A 20415-nucleotide genomic window follows, 5' to 3' on the forward strand; every position below is an offset into this window, starting at 1 on the left:
GCGCGCGCACACACACACACACACACACACACACACACACACACACACACCCACACACCACACATTATCCCAATGTTGATCGTTTCTGATCCCAGTCAGGATGATCAAAGAATGCTTAAGAAGGAGATAAGGCCCCAGGATGATACTTTGGGAACATTGGTGCTGGACTTGAAGGTAATTATCAGTCCAAAAACATCACATTGCTCACCCCACCCTTGATGCTTCACAAGTCAACACTCCTAATGGTGTGTGGTGGTGTGTGTGTGTGTGTGTGTGTTGTGTGTGTGTGGTGTGTGTGTGTGTGTGTGTGTGTGTGTGTGTGTGTGTGGTGGTGTGTGTGTGTGTGTGTGTGTGTGTGTGTGCGGCCGAAACGTTTCATATTGGTCCCGATGGATTCAGGGACCACGGGTTTTTCCATTTAAGAAATCCTCCTTGGTCTTTTCTGAAGGCGGACGTTTCCGGGCCTGTTTTGTGGTGTGGTTTGTTGCCTGTTATCCAGATCGGGGCCAGTGTCATCTGCAGCTCAAATTCATCCATAAAGAGGTATGGAGCTCGAGTCCCTCTACAACTCTCTAGTGGCAACTTATGTTTAATTAAGCAGAATTGGTCAATGTAATGAACACACAAAACCAAAATTGTCAATCTACACATCTAGTCAGACGGATGAGAGAAACACCAAAGGAGCAGGGTGGTCTTTCTCTTACAGTAACTGTGAGATATATGATTTTTTTTAAACAATGTTTAATTAACAGTTATTAATAGTTGTTGATCTATAGTAAGCTCAGGTTATCACTTGTAGTTGGTGATGTGTCTGCTGTACAATTGTATTATATTGTATGTGAAAAAAGAAACAGACCGATTATAGTGTTTGTTTGTCTGTGACAGAGAGACGGGACTTTGAGTGCTGGTCGTAGTGCTTACGTCAACTACTGTGGGATCCTACTGCAGTTTGTCCAGTCACACATCGCTAAGCAGCAGGTAATAAATGTTCAGTTCCAACATTTGACAGTCACATACCTGTACATCTAGTGGTTAATCTGTGAAGGTAATACACCTGCCTCAGGGTAGTGTTCCATGGAAGGGGGAGTTGTGTGGGGAGGGACAGACCCTGTTGGAACTCTACGCCACTCAGTGTAACCTCTCGCCTTTCCTGCAGGACCTTGCGTAAGTAGGCTACCACACACTCAAAACACATACACACATCTACACTCGTTTACATGTTCAAATTGACACTATATGTTTTATAGGAAGTGGATGGCCTACAGTAAACTATACCAYAGTTTAGAGGTGGARTCCTCAGTGCTGCTCCAGCAGCTGACCAGTATAGAGTACCACTGGCACCAGCAGGATCTACCCTACCAACAGGTAAGACAGGCTTTACTTTGCTTTTGTTGCATATTATATACTGTGTATATCATTTACTAAAGAAATAAACACAAACATATGTGTACAGAAACAGGAGCTAGGGGACTCTCTCCATGGTTTCCTGCAGTACGGACTGTGTCTCGTGGCCAAATACAGAGACATCTTTCCCCCAACGCAGGACGCTACCCCTCGCTTACACAGACTGCTCAGGTACCCTGCTGTGTGTGGGTGATGTGTGGTGGTGTGTTGTGTGGGTGGTGTTGGTTGGTGTTGTGTGTGTGTGTGTGTGTGTGGGGTGTGTTGGTGCTCCTGTGTGGGGATTGTGGGCTGCTGGGTTGTGTCTGTTGTGGTGTGTGTATTAATATGATCCCCATTAATCTGTGCTCATGCCCAATTTACCTATCAGGGTAATATATAACATTACTTTTTTTCGACAGCAGACTATCCGATATGTCAAAAAGCCGCACTGAGTCTAACAAACAGCCCCACATATTTTTATCATTAATCTCTCAGCCAATCATCATATTTTTGTTAGCTGGCTTGCTATTGAATGTCGCTTCTTACAAGCGTCTGAAAGTCTTGTATTTTGACTGTCAAATGGGAATTTGCGGGGTATTGCTGCTGGTGGGGTGTGTGTGTGTGTGTGTTGGTGTGTGTGGTGGGAGTGTGATGTGTGTGTTGTGTGTCGGTGTGTGGTGTGTTTGTGTTTGTTTTTTATTAAAAAGATGCACTACTATGACATACCGTTGTTTGTTGATTGTTAGATCCGTTCCCTTTTTTCAGGTCTGTTAAGACGCAGCATTTTTCAGAAGCCTGAACGCAGCTCAGTTTGACCTACGACGAGGTCACGACTGTGCATGTAACAATCATTATAAAGAAAGCATACTATCAGAAGGCTACAGTTTAATATGTGAAAGATCCACAGAGCTATTACTCTGTAAGACTAAATGTCTTTGTTTGCCTCAGTCTGGTACACAGAGTGTTCACCATAAAGAAGGTTACACCAGCCCTTATGAAAAGGTAGGTACAGAAAAAGGAAGAGAGCCCTCCACATATCAATTTTCAAGCACATCTGCACTTCTTTACACGCTTCTCCTTTATACACATTCTGTAACTTTATCTCTCTTTCCACCCCCCCCACCCCCTTCCCTCATCCCAGACCTGACAAGAGACCGTGAGTGCTCTCTCTAGGCTGATAGGTGAAGTACAGCAGGACATCAAGCACAACAAGGACTGCTGGAATAGAGTGTTTGTCAGGTAAGAGACAGACGACCATACAGAACATAAGTATAGTGGGAGGTGTCATTATCTGTCTTCAGTACGAAGAAGGTCTGGTTGTTTATCATATGAATGGACTTGAATTGGGTTGTTTCTCTCTCTCGCTCTCTCTCTGTAGTGCTGTGCAGGTGGATGTGTTCACTGTAGTCTACCAAAAGCTGGACTTCCTGGTAAGTGGAGTCCAGCGTTTTTTACTCTCTACCTCTCTCTCTCCTCTGTATAACTCACACCTTTTCCCCTCTCTCTCCTGTTAGCTGGCGGGGGAGGTGAGAGACACTCTCAGCCTGTTGGAGGGTGAGATGGAGCAGAGTCTAGCCAATAGCCTGTTCCCTCTCTACCTAAGTCTACAGGTCATCCACAAAGACAAGGCCTTCCTACAGAAAAGGTCAGAGATTACTCCCTTATGCTACATACTCAGTAGTACACACTACTTACACACTACTCCCTTACACATACTCAGTACTTCACACTACTACACTATATGATAGAGCTAAGGCTGTTGTGTTGTTTCAGGGGTAAACTGTTGGAGCTGACTAACTTCCATGAGGGCTTCCGTGAGGCGCTTCCCTATTGGTTGAACAAGGCCTTCAGCACCACTCAGGGCAGGGTGGAGAGAGCTGTACAGGTGGACCAGGTAACATACTGTTATAACACAACACCTAGAATAGAATGGAATTCCACCCACTCCTCAATCAAAACTACCATTATCCCGCCCATTCTCCCTCCAGCAGAGGCGGGACTTCAGCCCCTTCGCCAGGTTAAATACACACACCTGCAGGCAATTAGTGGCAGCCTGACAAACCTCCAGTTGATACCTTTCGGTGTTTGTAGTAGTTCAGTAGGTTATACCTTTTACCTGTTGATATATTTATTGAAAATAAAACATCTGTACCATCCTATCATCCCTGCTATTACATTCTATGATTAAAATAGGCTATAGCCTTTTGAACTGTTCTCCATCTCTCTGTGTGTTCTTACCGACACAATTCCACGGTAGCCCATATCAGCAACACAACCTATACAGTCCTTTCAGTCTGCCAGTTTTTACAATAATTTAATAGAATAATATAATTAAGTAGAATAGATACCAGCTAAAATATTCACTGTATACCTTAAAGTTGCACTCCAGTCTCCTTTTCACCTCATTTATCACCTGATATACTCAACAAAAGGCACATCTCGATAGGTGGTCGAGGTATCCTCGTGATTTGGCACAACTGAGGGGATTGGACTTCCCTATTTTGTTCTCTATTGCTCCTCTACTTTTCCCTCCAAGCAAGGGGGGAGGCCGATGACATCAGAGGGCACCATCAGARCAACTCCCTAAATGGCCTACATCTTGAAGTTTGCAACAAAAAAAAGCACTATTTTTCTCAAAAAATATTTTTGTCTACATGACTGTATTTATACGTGGGATATTGTTTTTCAACAGGAAAAGTAAAAAAATGTCTGGAGTGTGTCTTTTAAAGCCAGGTAAGATAGTCACTCCCTCTCTCTCTCCTGTCTTTCCCAAGCTCCAGCCGCTGCAGTCGGGCCCGGTGCCCATAAAACACAGTTCGTCAGCAGTAGACCTGGTYASCTGTGTCCAGCCCATCTGTCAGCTGTGGGAGCAACTCTCCTGGCCAGACCCTGAGGAGGCCTTCATGCTCATGGTCAAACTCACTGAGGTACTGCATCATAAACATACATTGTCATGCAAGTACACATAGTATCTCATCATAACCAGACAAGGACATGTTCTATCATACATTATCATACACACATTTACTATTGTTGGCATACACGTTTTTGCWAATTTTTTGTGTGTGTGCGCGGTGTGTGTTCAGGACGTGTGTAAGATTGTGATGAACTACTGTCGTATCCTGAAGGAGCGGGTCAGGGAGCTGTCTGAGAACTCAGACCCCGGCAGTGCTGTCAACATGGTGAGGGGAAGAACACTCCTCCCTCTATCCGCTTCCACTTTCATTTATTTTCCTTCTCTCTTTCTACTTGTGTCCATCTCAATCACAATTTTTGTGTGTCTATCTCCTCTTCTCTCAACTACATTTAAGTGAATTATGTTCATCGCCATCTCTCTGTGTCTCTCCCTCTTTCACCCCCCCCCAGCTGTGTGTAGTAGTGAATGACTTGGAACACCTGAGGTCAGTGCTGATCCGCCTGCCCCAGCAACTCAACTGGGCAGGGCTTCGAGAACGTACCCTTCACGTGATAGGGGACCCTCAGTTCCACAACGTGCTCCCCTCACAGCTGCAGCATGCACAGGGGGTCCTCAACAAAGAGATACGCTCTGCCTTAGAGACCGTTGGACGGAAGGTAGGGGTGTAGGAGAGAGGGGTGGGGTTCAATGGAGGAGTCAAAAGAGACCTAGACCAGGGCTACGTTRAGTACGTTTTTACGTTCTGGAACGTTCAATTGAATGGAAACGGTGCTGTACTGAATGACCAGTTAAAAAACYGGGAGGGTTTGGGTTGGGGAACGCTGTCAGCATGGCCACTGCCCTTTAAATACATCACTCAATGCTTCAAGCCACACCACGCCACACCCACCAAARGGGAGCAAACGTACCTCAAAGTCTGTTCAAGAACTTACAAGAAAGTTTGGGGGAAACGTGTCGTTCAGTACAAACCGTTCCGCAACGTAGCAAACGTTCAAGCGAACTGAACGCACCTCAACTCACATTTTGAATTCAGTCTTGGCCTCTAGCATTTCTTCATGAACCAAATCTTAAACAAGGCCAAACCAGGAAGTTCAGCCGCCCTTTAATAAGACCCAAACGCTTCAGAAATTGGCCTATAGTCACCTTCATTAATATAGTTTATAGTTATTGAAGTATCTCTCTCTCGCTCTCTCCAGCTGAATTCAGACATTGCGATGTACGTCCGCAGCATGTCTACTCGATGCAGAATCCCCTCCAAATCCACTGAAGAAGTAAGAAACTGCCGTCAGCCATTTCCGATTCAGCAATACTGAATTTATAGACAAACATTTCCTTGACTTATGAAAAGCATATTACTGTAACTGACATGAACTGTTCCATGTGTCCCCTATCGTAGGCTGTGGTTCCCCTGATAAAATATCTGGAGAGAGAACTGCAGTACATGAATGAGAACCTAGTCCAAGAGAACTTCAACAGGTACAGGTACACGCACGTACACACGTAGCTGTAGCGCCGATCACACAATCTGTGTTGTTCAACTGGTACTGAACATGTATCACCCTCTTTGTTCCAGCATACCTGTATGAATATCTTATAGTAGTTGACAAGCCTTTCAAATATTCTCCTCATCTCCACTCTTCCTTCCTTCCCCAGTCTGTTGACTCCGTTGTGGACTAACTCCATAAGGACCTTATACCAGGTAGCTACACAGCAGAAGCAGGAGGATGGACTCATGGTGTTCTGTCAACGACTGCAATTCACACTCCAGGTTAGAATGGTACTGGGTACACACTCCAGGTTAGTTAATTACTGAGTACAACACTCCAGGTTAGTTAAAGTACTGAGTACACACTCCGGAGGTAGAATGGTATGGGGTACACACTCCAGGTTAGTTAAGTACTGGGTACACACTCCAGGTTAGTTAAGTACTGGGTACACACTCCAGGTTAGTTAAGTACTGAGTACACACTCCAGGTTAGTGACGTACTGGATACACACTCCAGGTTAGTATAGTACTGAGTACACACTCCAGGTTAGTTAAGTACTGGGTACACACTCCAGGTTAGAATGGTACTGGGTACACACTCCAGGTTAGTTAAGTACTGGGTACACACTCCAGGTTAGAATGGTACTGGGTACACACTCCAGGTTAGTTAAGTACTGGTACACACTCCAGGTTAGTTAAGTACTGGGTACACACTCCAGGTTAGTTAAGTACTGAGTACACACTCCAGGTTAGTTAAGTACTGGGTACACACTCCAGGTTAGTTAAGTACTGGGTACACACTCCAGGTTTAGTATAGTACTGAGAACCCACTCCAGGTTAGAATGGTACTGGGTACACACTCCAGGTTAGTTAAGTACTGGGTACACACTCCAGGTTAGTTAAGTACTGGGTACACACTCCAGGTGAGTTAAGTACTGAGTACACCACTCCAGGTTAGTTAAGTACTGGTACCCACTCCAGGTTAGTATAGTACTGAGTACACACTCCAGGTTAGTTAAGTACTGGGTACACACTCCAGGTTAGAATGGTACTGGGTACACATCCAGTTTAGTTAAGTACTGGGTACACACTCCAGGTTAGTTAAGTACTGGGTACACACTCCAGGTTAGTATAGTACTGAGTACACACTCCAGGTTAGAATGTACTGGGTACACACTCCAGGTTAGTATAGTACTGATACACACTCCGGTTAGTTAAGTACTGAGTACACACTCCAGGTTAGAATGGTACTGGTACACACTCCAGGTTAGTTAAGTACTGGGTAACACCTCCAGGTTGTTAAGTACTGGGTACACACTCCAGGTTAGTATAGTACTGAGTACACACTCCAGGTTAGAATGGTACTGGGTACACACTCCAGGTTAGTTAAGTACTGAGTACACACTCCAGGTTAGAATGGTACTGGTACACACTCCAGGTTAGTTAAGTACTGAGTACACACCCAGGTTAGTAATAGTACTGAGTACACACTCCAGGTTAGAATGGTACTGGGTACACACTCCAGGTTAGTTAGTACTGAGTAACACACTCCAGGTTAGTTAAGTACTGAGTACACACTCCAGGTTAGTATAGTACTGAGTACACACTCCAGGTTAGAATGGTACTGGGTACACACTCCAGGTTAGTTAATACTGAGTACACACTCCAGTTAGTAAGTACTGAGTACACACTCCAGGTTAGTATAGTACTGAGTACACACTCCAGGTTGAATGGTACTGGGTACACACTCCAGGTTAGTTAAGTACTGAGTACACACTCCAGGTTAGTTAAGTACTGAGTACAACATCCAGGTTAGTATAGTACTGAGTACACACTCCAGGTTTGTAAGTACTGAGCAACACCTCCAGGTTAGAATGGTACGGGTACACACTCCAGGTTAGTTAGGTACTGAGTACACACTCCAGGTTAGTATAGTACTGAGTACACACTCCAGGTTAGTATAGTACTGAGCACACACTCCAGGTTAGAATGTACTGGGTACACACTCCAGGTTAGTTAAGTACTGAGTACACACTCCAGGTTAGTATAGTACTGAGCACACACTCCAGGTTAGAATGGTACTGGGTACACACTCCAGGTTAGTTAAGTACTGAGTACACACTCCAGGTTAGAATGTACTGGGTACACACTCCAGGTTAGTTAAGTACTGAGTACACACTCCAGGTTAGTTAAGTACTGGGTACACACTCCAGGTTAGTATAGTACTGAGTACACAACTCAGGTTAGTTAAGTACTGGGTACACACTCCAGGTTAGAATGGTACTGGGTACACACTCCAGGTTAGTTAAGTACTGGTACACACTCCAGGTTAGAATGTACTGGTACACACTCCAGGTTAGTTAAGTACTGAGTACACACTCCAGGTTAGTATAGTACTGAGTACACACCCAGGTAGAATGGTACTGGGTACACCACTCCAGGTTAGTTAGTACTGAGTACACACTCCAGGTTAGTTAAGTACTGGTACACACTCCAGGTTAGTATAGTACTGAGTACACACTCCAGGTTAGTATGTACTGAGTAACACCCAGGTTAGAATGGTACTGGGTACACACTCCAGGTTAGTTAAGTACTGGGTACACACTCCAGGTTAGTTAAGTACTGGGTACACACTCCAGGTTAGTATAGTACTGTTACACACTCCAGGTTAGTTAAGTACTGAGTACACACTCCAGGTTAGAATGGTACTGGGTACACACTCCAGGTTAGTTAAGTACTGAGTACACACTCCAGGTTAGTTAAGTACTGAGTACACACTCCAGGTTAGTATAAGTACTGAGTACACACTCCAGGTTAGTATAGTCTGAGCACACACTCCAGGTTAGAATGGTACTGGGTACACACTCCAGGTTAGTTAAGTACTGAGTACACACTCCAGGTTAGTATAGTACTGAGTACACACTCCAGGTTAGTATAGTACTGGAGCACACACTCCAGGTTAGAATGGTACTGGGTACACACTCCAGGTTAGTTAAGTACTGAGTACACACTCCAGGTTAGTATAGTACTGAGCACACACCCAGGTTAGAATGGTACTGGGTACACACTCCAGGTTAGTTAAGTACTGAGTACCACACTCCAGGTTAGTAATAGTACTGAGCACACACAGGTTAGAATGGTACTGGGTACACACTCCAGGTTAGTTAAGTACTGAGTACACACTCCAGGTTAGTAATGTACTGAGTACACACTCCAGGTTAGTTAAGTTACGAGTAACACTCCAGGTTAGTTAAGTACTGAGTACACACTCCAGGTTGGTATAGTACTGAGTACACACTCCAGATTAATACATTATTCTTAAATACACACTTCAGAACATTTCTGACTGTGTGTTGCAGTGTCTGGAGCAGTGTTTTCATGCTGAGGGGAATGGACTGCCACTGGATACTCTTCACATTGACAGCTACAAGGTGAGTTCATGTTGGTTACATTTCACATTATATTGTTAGAAACATATATGGTTCTATAAGGACATGTAGAAACATGAAATGGGGGGGGATCTTGGGTTATAAACACTATACAATAACTCTCTTTCCTCTCTCTACTCATTCATTGAGATTCTGAAAGCTCATCTGACACACAACTCTCTCAACTGCAAGCAGCTCATAGAGAAATTCCTGGATAGAAAAGTATGGGAGCAGGTAAGAGCCTATTTTATTTGTGTTGTATAACAGTAAAAAGCATTGCTATAGAGAATACATTGAATCTGTGTTTGTGTAACAGAAGGTTTACAGTGGAGAGAAGTACGGCGCGGTCACACTACTAGCATCCTACAGGAGGTCTGACCATAGACTCAGAGTGGAAGTGTTGAATGCAGCTAACCTCCTACCCATGGACTCCAACGGTAATTGGTTTCCTCTCCTTGTCTCCTTCTAGACAGGTCTACTAGACAAGTCTTCTTACAGATCAGATGTCTCCTGTCTCTCTCCAGGTTCCAGTGATCCGTTTGTCCAGTTGCGTCTGGAGCCTGGTCATGTGTTTTCTGAGGTGGAGCCTCGCACCACCCAGATCAAGAACTGTGACCTCAACCCCCTGTTCGACGAGGCCTTCGAGTTGTAAGCACTAGCTCCAACTGCTGCCCTTCCGTCGCTACATTGGTGACAGCGGATAATCCAAGTCTCTCAGATCTTTCCAACTTTAACCTTGCCTCCTACTCATCCCTGCCCTTTGGAACTATACAAGTAATTATCTCTACCATATCCCGCTCTCATTCCCCTCTTCTTTATGTACTCCCGGTCAGTCTGGTGTCAGTGGAGCAGTGCCAGGCTGCGGGAGCGTGTCTGGTGGTGACAGTGTTGGACTATGACACCCTGACAACAGACGACTTCGAGGGGGAGGCCTTCCTGGCTCTGAAGGCAGTGCCGGGGGTCGGAGAGGGATCAGGGGACAGACAGGGGCACAAGCCAGACCCCTCCCCGGCCCAGATACGTCTGCCGCTCATGCACCCCAAACCAAATGGTATGATTTGGAATTAAATTCTGTGAAAATTAAACACAAAGGTGCATGATACTGAAGTGTGTGTGTTCTCTCCAGATGACAGTATCCTGAAGCTGTTGGAGTCGAGGAGAGGAGAGAGGGAGGCTCAGCTGTTTGTGAAGAAACGCAGACAGAGAGAGAAACAGTCCCAGGACGGGAAACAATAATAACACAGCTTCATCCAAAAATATAAATTTGTTTTATTTTTCTATACCAAAACACACAAAATGAAACACTGTTGGTGGCTGCAGTAGGACAAGGTGTGAACTTTGTGCCAGGTCTATGTATAGTAGTGATCGTGTCTTTTCACTGGTTATCAACACACCCACACACCCCTGCTGTTTCCAAAGCCTGACACCTGGTGTAGTCAGTGCATGTAGCAAGTATGACATACAAGAACTATGTATATTTGACACGAGTTTGACATACTGTGAAATATCAAAATGCTTACAAATGTAAATTATGCCCCAGAAACATTATACATAGATTTTGATTAAAAAGAGGCTGGCATTTGAGTTAACGTGAAGCGCCTTGTTATTAAATGAAAATCGGCATCATTTCAGACTACACACTAGAATAGTACATTTTTCTTGATTGTTTTAACATGCTCCCATCTTTCCGGTTAACAAAGAATAATAATATTAGACTGCAAACCTGAGTCAGTCACGCACAGAAACTATCTGTAAGCAACACAGACTGCTGCGTCCAAATAGTTTAACATGGCTTTCCTTCCTTCATCTGCAATTTCTTTGTAGGCTTCCACCATATGTCCTTCCTGTAGTTTCAGATCAGTGTGAAGGAGACAAGGAGAGGAAGCCTTTTTATACTATTGAGATGCAGCCCTATTCTTCCTCGGACTATAAGTCTCATTAGCAAAACAATAATAACTAACGGTAAAAACTAAAACCTTGTACTCCTTCAAATGGTGGCCCACTTAGGCTGCATCATGAGATGGCTGTCTGGATCATGCATGCCTTTAACAACTGAGTCAGATTTGTGGTTTAGCTTGTAATGGTTAAAGCCAGGTCTGTGGTTAGAGAGCTGATCCTGAATCATTTCTTATGGACAGGTAGTGCATGTAAAAAAAGAAAATCTGATCTTGAATCAGTGACAATATGGACCGGAGGCTGGTCTTTGGGCTGGTCTTTGAGTGAGGATACCATATCTATATCTGGGCTATAGATAGTTGAGTTAGGTCAGGATAACTGATCTAGGTTCTGTTCTGGACAAAGGGGGCACTCTGTAGAGCTGGTGCAGCTGTCACACAGTAGACCATGTCCACAGGGCAGTGAGACCGATCCCTGCTCTCCACACGTCACACAACATTGACACTGCTTTCTATACACCACCTGGATAGGGGGATGAAAGAGAGGGAGAGGGGAGGAAAAAGTGAATAGTCTGCTGGTTAGTTGGGGAATGTTTCACACCAACAAGCAAAGCTCTGTGTGTATGCGAGTTTGCATGTGTATACTGCAAATATCGGTGTGTCTCCTTTACCTGTTCCACAGTGTGTAGACATGTACAGAGCTGGGCCTGCAAACTGAGGACAGACTCTAGAGGCAGTCTGTGGAGCAGCTGGAGCTGGTGGAGGCCCAAGTGAGGGTTCTCTCCTGTCCTCATGCTCTCCAGCGCCTCCTGGAGGAGGGAGGTCTGTCTCTTTGCCGCCTCCTCAGCCTGCCTGGCCCGCTCCGCTTCAAGAGCTGACCGACCGGCCGAGCCACGAGACTCCTCTGCATCCGACTTCAACACCGCCCACGACTGGAGTGAGAGRGGGATGTAGAGTGAGGGGGAGGGTGATGAGAAAAAAGAGAGAGAGAGAGCAACAGAGGGAGAAAGGGGGAAGGAAGAGAGGGAAAATGTTTTAGTCTGACCCATCTGTTGGTTTATTGGTGTAAACTAACATGCACACACACACAAACCCACTCCCACTTCTCGTACCTGTGCTGTATGTCTCCAGGTGTGGTCCCAGTGTTTCAGTAGTCTGTTAGCATCGTCTAGTTCCTGTCGGACCCGGGCTGTCTCCATGCTCTGGCCCATGGTGGGTAGCAGGGCCGGGGGCGTACCGGGAGAACCCTGGCCTGATGGGTGCTCCCAGATACTACTGCTCATACCATTCAGACCTGCAATACAGGASACATGGAACACATGAGACATTTAGATATTTAGCTGAGGTGTCTTTGGAATGTATGGGAGAATTAAAGAATTATACACATTTTAAAACCCTCGAATTTTGTAGGATTTGGGCAGAAAAATACATTATCTAAAAAAGATATCCACAAACCTAAAGAGCTATGCGATGGCCCCAAGAAGCTGCTTTCTGATTTGCTGGGCTGCGATAGATGGGAGGAGAAGAATGGCGATTGGTGTGCTCTGATTGGTGGAGAGGGCGAGGGGGAGCTGAAAGGGGCAGAGCTGCAGAGGGTTCCTGGAATGTTGACAGGAGCAGAGCTCTGGAGCTGATTTCCTCCTGCAACATCAATCAATAATTTAAATCAATCAATCATGAAATTCCACTCAGGCGTGTGCGTGTGTCTAGGCTCCATACTCACCCAGCATGGCTCTGGGAAGAGCTGAGCTGCTGTCCAGACTTCTCTGCAGGGCAGACATGCCAAAGTCGTTCAGGTCCAGGTCATCCAGAGCTGACTCTATACAACACATTATCAACCAAAACATCAGTCCGTCAGATCTGTCCCACATTATCAACCAAAACATCAGTCCGTCAGATCTGTCCCACATTATCAACCAAAACATCAGTCTGTCAGATCTGTCCGGCAGCAATCAAGTGGCAATATTATTCAGCGATATCCCATGTAATTGCCCCTCAGGGATAAATAGTTTTTTTAATTGAATGGAATGTTAGGAAGTGAACTACAATAGTCAGCTAATTTTACAAATGGCTAGCTCCTCTGACTAAGAGTAATAAGAGTTTCAAAAGTCTACTGTGCCTGTGTGACTGACTCACCCACTACAGACTCTACGGTGTCGCTGGTGGGGTAGAAGGGCAGTGCGTTGGCATTCATGCCCGAGAAGAGGCCTGGTGCTGGGGCTCCATGGTGGAGGTGGTGGCCCTGGTGCAGGGGTCCAGGAGGGGCAGGGCTGGGAGGGGTGGCTGCCAGGCTGGAGGGAACACTCGATGACAGACTCAGAGGACTACCCACTGGGAGGAACACCAGCAGGTCCTAGAGAGAGCGAGAAGGGTGGTGATGGTATCTTCTATACAGACTGGTGTAGTTATAGTACAATAAGCAATGTCGCCTAATAGTTTCTGCTTTCAACAATGTGATATTGCTGCCTTACAGAGACATCAAGACAATGAATGACAAGCTGGCTGAAGCAGCAACKGACACCCAAGCCAATAATGTGTAATTATCAAAAAGAAAGGAMGACCAAGGCACTCTTCATATAATTCATTAAAATGCCTTTATTTGTATGGCATGTTCAATAGAAATAACGTTTTAAAAATCCGACGCTTCGGCTGCATGGCCTTCGTCAGGGAGTACAAAGAAATAATACAATGTCCTCTTTTGAACAGCTTTTCCAATTAGCCCTAATTAGAAGAGGGAATGGTTACAAAATTGATTGGACACACCTAGTAAGCAATACTATACACATTAAAAAGTGAAATACTGTAGCTGTTATKATAAAAATACAACTCCAAGCTAGAAGTATCAGAACACTAAAAGGTAGTTCTAKCCTTAAATATTACTGGGAGAAGGGTCAAGAATAAGAAAGCAATATATTCCATAGTACACTAGAACACAGCAAAACATGAACAACAGTCTAAACATAGCTGAGGGCAATTGAGCAGAAATGTCCACTAGATGACAGCAAATGGACCCATCACGACCCTACAGGAAGGGTGAGAAATCCATATCTTCATTTAAACCAGGGTATTTAGTGGCCTGTAGTTTGTAAATCCAAAAACTTCATGTTTTGCTGTGTTCTAGTGTACTATGGAATATATTGCTTTCTTATTCTTGACACTTCTCCGTCATATTTTTTAAACTTTGTTTCTATTGAACATGCCATACAAATAAAGGCATTTTAACGAATTATATGAAGTGCCTTGGTCCTCCTTTCTTTTTGATGACCAATTTACCAAAGAGCACCTTCTGTCTACCAACATGTACTATTGTGAACCTTAGTAGCGCTTCCCTTCCTCCTCTTTCTAATGTGTAATTATAGTTCGAAGCTGGTTGATTTTGACAACAATAAAAAGGTACCTGTTTGCTGTGATGAGACGCCATTTCTCTGTTGCGCTGGTCCATGGTAAAACTCTTCTGTTTGGCATGGTCTTCCCTCTCGTACCCCGGTGCCCTACCGTACCCCCCCTCCCCAGCCCAGGGGGAGAGGGGTTCGCCTCCCCCACACACGTCCTCACACAACGACAGCACCCTCCCTAACAGGCCTTGTTCTGCCACACACCCCCCCCCTGACGGGGAGAACGGACCTCCAGACAGAGACCCAGATCTTCCACCTCGGCCCCCAGGGCTGGAGCATCCTTCCTGGGCAGGGTGAGGGTCTTGGGGTCCTGGGAGGAGAGGTGGGGAGCTGGGGGTCTGAAACGAGGGTTCTTCACTGATAGGGGGCTCTATGGGACAGGAGGAGAAAGAGTAGATCAGTTACTTACTTGCTAACTATCATTTTACAACACGATTAGGGTGTTGAGACACTTACTGTTGTCAAGGTGTGCAAAGGCACAGAAGGGGCCCCGGGGGCAGCTGCCACACTGCTGCATATCATTACACTTCGTGGACTTATAGATCTGGAGAGGCACATCAGACAAAACACACTGTCATTTAATATAGAGTTCTAATTTGTGTTAAGCAAATGTAGCTAACTTGAACTTTGGCACAAATCTGCCAATMATATAAACGGATGACGTAGTTATAATTTGAGACAAGGAGCATGTTTCTGAAGTTAGGACGGACCGCATCACGTACCTCAGGGTGAAACTGCTGCTCTGTGCGTGTGTGGCAGTACTGGCATCCCTCTGCCACCTCACACTTACTGGGATCTCCCCACTCCTCACTGTGCTTCACCGCTGGGCACGGCAGCGCTCTGGAGAGGGAGAGAGAGACCCCACACACTTTAGTATTGTTTTTGGGACACAAGTAAATAATATATTTTTAAAAACAGGTCATATGACCTGTGTGTGTCAAATGGATGTGTGCATGTTTTGTACCTGTATTTGTGTTTGTGTGGACTACGCCGCCTGTCTTTGCTATTGTGGTAGTAGGGACAGGCGTAACCTTGGCGACACAGACGAGGAGGCTTTTTACACAGATCTGTCTTGTAGTGGGACAACACATAGGTGTTATCTACAGAGAGAGAAAGGGAGAGAAATGTAGTAGCATTGGAATCATGGCCTTCACATGGAACATCAATTGATCAGTTAAAGGATGTGCATGTGTATATTCGTACCCTGCCAACGCGGCTCCTCACTCAGGATCTTCTCAATGAGGGCGGTACTGGCCGCCAGCCCCGACTGGCCCTCCCCCCCTCCTCCCTCAGCAGCCCCCGACCCCCCTTGAGACTCCATCACCTGCACCTCCCTGGAGAGGGGAAGAGGGGTGCACATGGCAACGAGACCCATTAGAAAGTGGAACAATGAAACAGAAATCTCTGGCTTTGGGTGATTAAACTAAACCTTAATTTGAAYACGAACAGAAGATATGTCTCCGCTGCACTGTATACTCCTGTACCTGACGTCGTAGACGGGACATCGTAGGTCATGTGATCCGTGTGCAAAGGCGCAGTGGGAGCCGTTCTTACTGCAGTGGCCCTTCCCATCCGTCTCGTGYATACAGGAGCCTGTCTTATAGTACCTCAGGTGGTACCGCCGCTCTGTGTCGCCCGCCGTACGATGCAGGTACGGACATCTGGAAATCACAAATTGGGAAAACAAACTAAACATCTTGCTGGGTCATGTGATATTGTCTSAGAGCTACAGTCTTCCTCATTAGCATTCCCCTTGTGTGTGTTAATAGGCTGAGTGTGTGAAAGTGATAATGTGTCAGCACTTCTCCTGATCTGCCTGAGGCATGGCCCAGAGGGGGGGAGGGGGTGCTGTTTTCAGCTGCAAATCACAGCAGTCAACAACGATCACCTCAGCTATTCAACTGAATGGGTACACCTCATTGATAAACAGTACCCTCAATCTGAAAACAAATCTCAATCTCAGATTCTTAGGTGCTTTATTATGCAATGTAGAGCATGTTCTGTGTATCTTTAGGATGAAACTCATCACACCGATTGTCAGTCTGCACAGTACGGGGCCGTTTGTTCACTTGGTGTCGGCGCGGTGTGTTATAGGGACCACCCGCTGTTGGCCATTGACGGTCATCATTTTCACCCATTACTACATGTACAATCGGTTTGAAAATTACTGCCGGCACTCTGATCAGAGGTGCAAAGTACTCTCAGCCAGGCAAATCCTACCAGTCTGTCCATGCCTTTAATGTGGGGAACTCAAGAATTTACCTAATAGGGCAGATTTGAGACCCCCCCAAAAACATTGGTTTTAGTGCACCATAAAATAGTGAAGAAAACAAGTCTCTGTCTTTTGTACCAATAGATCAAATAAAAAAATCTTTCTCTTCCTCTCTCACACACACTTACTCATCCCCGTCAGAGCAGGTGCCTGTGCCCTCGTCGTATTTGGTGCAGTAGACGTCTGGACTGTAGTTGAAGGTTCCGTCCCGCCTGCGGATGGGCCTGCGGCGCCGCTGGTTCAGAAAGTGCCAGTGGAAGCATGCAAAGGGCCGGTGCTGGGTACACTTGTGCTGCACAAACAGAGGACACTGTTCTGTCCTGAACTCCTTCAGATACCTGCATAGGGGGGACAGAGCGGGAAAGAGAGGAAATGGGTAGAGATATAGGAGTAGTACATTAGTGCATGTCGTATATTTAATACCAAAAAAATAACAATAGCAAGCTGCACGTATTAGTTATCACAACTTTTCAGCTATGTTGCAGATGTAAACATGTCCCCCCCAGACTCGCTCTCAAAAACACACTGACACATAAAGACAACTTATGAACCACTTATGGACCATTACACCAATTAAAGTGTCTTATACTGTAATTTGACGGCATATTATCATATCCTGACATAAAATGTCCCCAAACAGTCCAGGGCTACTGTACAGATCCAAACCACGCCAACTCAGTCAACAGTAGGCCTCTCACTTATATTGCCGAACTAGAATTGGTACACACTAATGCAGACCAGAGATAGCTGGTAAAAAATACTTAAATTCAAACCCGACAGGAGCAGTTTAACTAATTATCCTAACGTCAGTGGTGTTTGGGTGTGTTTATACACGTGAGGTTGTGTGGTCTACGTACGTGTAGTGTTGAGGTTTCTCAGGCTGTACGTGCAGGACGTTGGCGGGAGACGTCGTGCCACCTGCGGGCGAGGAGGATGAGGAGGAAGAAGGTCCACCGGAGGTCGTAGCCCCCGACGAGGACGGGGGCTTTGTGTGCGTTTTCGACATGTTTTCCTCTTTGAAGCTTTTGTACCAGGGTTCTGTTTCCAGTGTGCGACGAAGTCCGCATTCTTTACCTTTGCGCGCTTGCGCCTGGTACGAGGAAGTGGAAGCGTCAGTTCGAACGGTTTGCTAAGAACTGTGGGGCATGTAGTTCAACATTGTCTGTCCCATTTGCCTTTAAACTGCAGTCAGTGAAAGACAGAAATATAATTTTAACATAAAACAATTATCTTTATTAGATGGAGCATACATAAAGTTGTACTTGACGTTTGAGTCACACATATGAAATGTGTTATGTGCAAACCAAATAATAAATAACAATATTACACGGTTTCCCACGTGTGTGTGGTCATTCATGAACTATTAGTTACAAAACATGCTCAACTTTTAATTTAACTTTCAAAACAGAATTTTGCAATTACTACTTCCAAGATACCATAGTCGACTGCAGTTACTACACTTTTCCTGCAGTTTCAAAACGGCAATCTTTTTTGTAAGGGAAATTTGTACAATTGTGTGATATTTAATATTTTCCTGGTCATTCACGAGCAATATGGTGATAAGAGTTATAGCTCTCTCGAAAACTCTAGGGGGCATTCTGCCTTCAGTTCTCAGCCATTAGCTTCGCCCAGGTCTGCCTCATGTGAACTACAATCCCGACGCTGTTTTTCAGCGTCTAGAAACGTCAATAATCATCGCTTGTGATACGGCCTTTGAAACGTATGGCCCTTATCCAGGGCCGGCTCTAGCGTTTTGGGGGACCTAAGCAAGATGAGATTCCTGCAATTCTACATATTTTTCCATTGGGCGAAGTAACATTTTAGCAATTGTATAAAAAAAATTATGCAATTCTACTTATGTTGCCATGGGGTAGAGATTAATTTAAAAAAAATCTGTTTAACAGCTAATTTCCCACATTCTAATCCATTTTGCCATTGGGTGGAGACACATTTTTGCAGTTTTAAAGCTAATTCCCTGCAATTCTACACAAGTGACTGCTTATACCTGGAGCCAAACATGCCCTTATCTTTCATCAGTGAGAAAGAATCCTTCTTTAAATAAAAAAAATATACACTTACTGTAGCAGTTTTTAACAGATCCATACAACTATGGTATGAGTGCCTCCATCCAACGAAACTACACTTCCCAAGTCACGCTTACACACAGGTGTTCGGAGCATGCTAAATAGCAAATTAGCACAGGTGGTCGCCTCTTCTCTGCCGTCTGTTCTCCGTAAACAAGCGCTGTAACATGGAGATATGGTCATGTGGGAACACCAAAGGTTCAGCTGGTGCCTAGCAGAACTCGGCTAGCCGAACAAATGTGCTTGCATTCTCTCTGGATCTGGATGCGACTTCCAAATCGAGGGAAAGGTCATCTCTGGATTAACTATATAATGTTATCTAAATGTAGTAATAAATAATTGACAATTCTGTGAACTGTCTTGGGTAAGTTTTAATTTGACACAGTACCTGTTAGCAAAGGTGTTAACTTGAGATGCTGTGCAGGGATTTGTAGTCTTGCATGATGTGGCGCAGCATATCAGTGCTAGAGGCGTCACTACAGACCCTGGTTTGATTCCAGGCTGTATCACAACCAGCCGTGATTGGGAGTCCCATAGGGCGGCGCACAATTGGCCCAGCGTCGTCCTYGTTAAGGTTTGGCCAGGGTAGGCGTCATAGTAAATAAGAATTTGTTCTTAACTGACTTGCCTAGTTTTTWTTTTATTTAACCTTTATTTAACTAGGCAAMTCAGTTTAAATAAAGTTGTCTACTTTGATGCTAATGAGCATTTTTTAAATCTTAGAGTAAATAGAGCCGAATATATTGATTAAAAGTCACCTTGTCCGAAAGAGAATTACATTATTATCAAAACGTCACGCCAGGGTAAACCTACACAAGACACAGCCCTGTTTCTAAAATCTCTTATGAGAAAAATGAATGGTGAAAAAACAATTGGAACCATTTCCCTGTTTGACCGCTAGGTTTTATGGGTATTATGACACCTCCACTGTGTGTCTCTATTGAAGAATCCCTACTGTTGACCAATCTCCAGGATCCGAATTTCAGCTTGCCTCCAGAAAAATGCGGTTTGCCCGAACAGCCCATCAAAAAAATCACAAAATTCAAAAACGTCCTCATAATATATGCACGAACCGAACTTTTTCGGCTGTGAAGCATGTGGCTTCACAGTGCCTTAAACCTATCAAGGTGTATATCAATTTAACCTAAGGTCCTTATGCTTCCAAAACCATACCGCAAGCGATGCATGTTAATGTTTAGACCGAACCTCTGGGATCTTAACAAAACTCCCCCCGACTAAAGAAGTCTTTGTTCAATGACTCTTATGTGTCATTTAATGGAACTGAGAGACATGATCAAGAGCTATAGTGATGTCCTTCAAGTTGCACAGAATTGTTAGAACATGATGAGACATGTTATGAATCCCATTTTGTAAAAAAAAAATTGAAATGGCATTATTTTCAACCAAAGTAGTTTCCTATAATGTCTCGGCTGCTGATTGGCTACAGAGGACAGACAACAACCAATGGGAGGGTGACTTTGTTAACCAATGASAGAGACGTTTTGGTGGAGTTTAAACCAATGGTCTCACGAGTTTCTAGTTCTCAACCAACCGG

General features: G+C 44.8%; 2 protein-coding genes across 4 annotated transcripts in view; one reads left to right on the forward strand and one right to left on the reverse strand.

Moving 5' to 3' along the window:
- Positions 1–10798, forward strand: part of unc13d (unc-13 homolog D (C. elegans)) — a 19029-nt gene extending 8231 nt beyond the window's left edge. The window contains exons 12-34 of the mRNA XM_070445034.1: positions 100–113; positions 449–543; positions 886–978; positions 1064–1164; positions 1248–1365; positions 1454–1575; positions 2332–2335; positions 2537–2622; positions 2762–2813; positions 2898–3028; positions 3157–3277; positions 4158–4310; positions 4470–4565; positions 4750–4956; positions 5497–5571; positions 5697–5776; positions 5954–6068; positions 9146–9217; positions 9365–9448; positions 9531–9651; positions 9739–9862; positions 10048–10265; positions 10341–10798. Of these exons, the coding sequence (XP_070301135.1) occupies positions 100–113; positions 449–543; positions 886–978; positions 1064–1164; positions 1248–1365; positions 1454–1575; positions 2332–2335; positions 2537–2622; positions 2762–2813; positions 2898–3028; positions 3157–3277; positions 4158–4310; positions 4470–4565; positions 4750–4956; positions 5497–5571; positions 5697–5776; positions 5954–6068; positions 9146–9217; positions 9365–9448; positions 9531–9651; positions 9739–9862; positions 10048–10265; positions 10341–10450 (2392 nt within the window). The 3' untranslated portion in view covers positions 10451–10798. The remainder of the gene's footprint in view (positions 1–99; positions 114–448; positions 544–885; positions 979–1063; positions 1165–1247; positions 1366–1453; positions 1576–2331; positions 2336–2536; positions 2623–2761; positions 2814–2897; positions 3029–3156; positions 3278–4157; positions 4311–4469; positions 4566–4749; positions 4957–5496; positions 5572–5696; positions 5777–5953; positions 6069–9145; positions 9218–9364; positions 9449–9530; positions 9652–9738; positions 9863–10047; positions 10266–10340) is intronic.
- unk (unk zinc finger) lies at positions 10464–20206 on the reverse strand. 3 transcript variants are annotated; one of them, XM_070444911.1, is made up of 16 exons: positions 19249–20206; positions 18856–19020; positions 17634–17866; positions 16905–17114; positions 15989–16165; positions 15708–15838; positions 15469–15604; positions 15227–15344; positions 14961–15048; positions 14507–14874; positions 13246–13462; positions 12833–12928; positions 12565–12750; positions 12222–12403; positions 11781–12041; positions 10464–11632 (listed from the first exon to the last, which is right to left on the reverse strand). In XM_070444911.1, exons 2-16 carry the CDS (start codon positions 18877–18879, stop codon positions 11480–11482), a joined length of 2580 nt encoding a protein of 859 aa, XP_070301012.1. In that variant the 5' UTR covers positions 18880–19020; positions 19249–20206; the 3' UTR covers positions 10464–11479. The 3 variants fall into 3 exon arrangements, with proteins under 3 accessions (XP_070301012.1, XP_023849025.1, XP_023849026.1); XM_023993257.3 differs by having other exon boundaries at positions 18856–20206; XM_023993258.3 differs by having other exon boundaries at positions 17634–17958; positions 18856–20204.
- Between the last annotated feature and the right edge of the window lie 209 nt (positions 20207–20415).

This window comes from Salvelinus sp. IW2-2015, linkage group LG8 (genome assembly GCF_002910315.2).
Source record: "Salvelinus sp. IW2-2015 linkage group LG8, ASM291031v2, whole genome shotgun sequence".
Lineage (NCBI taxonomy): Eukaryota > Metazoa > Chordata > Actinopteri > Salmoniformes > Salmonidae > Salvelinus > Salvelinus sp. IW2-2015.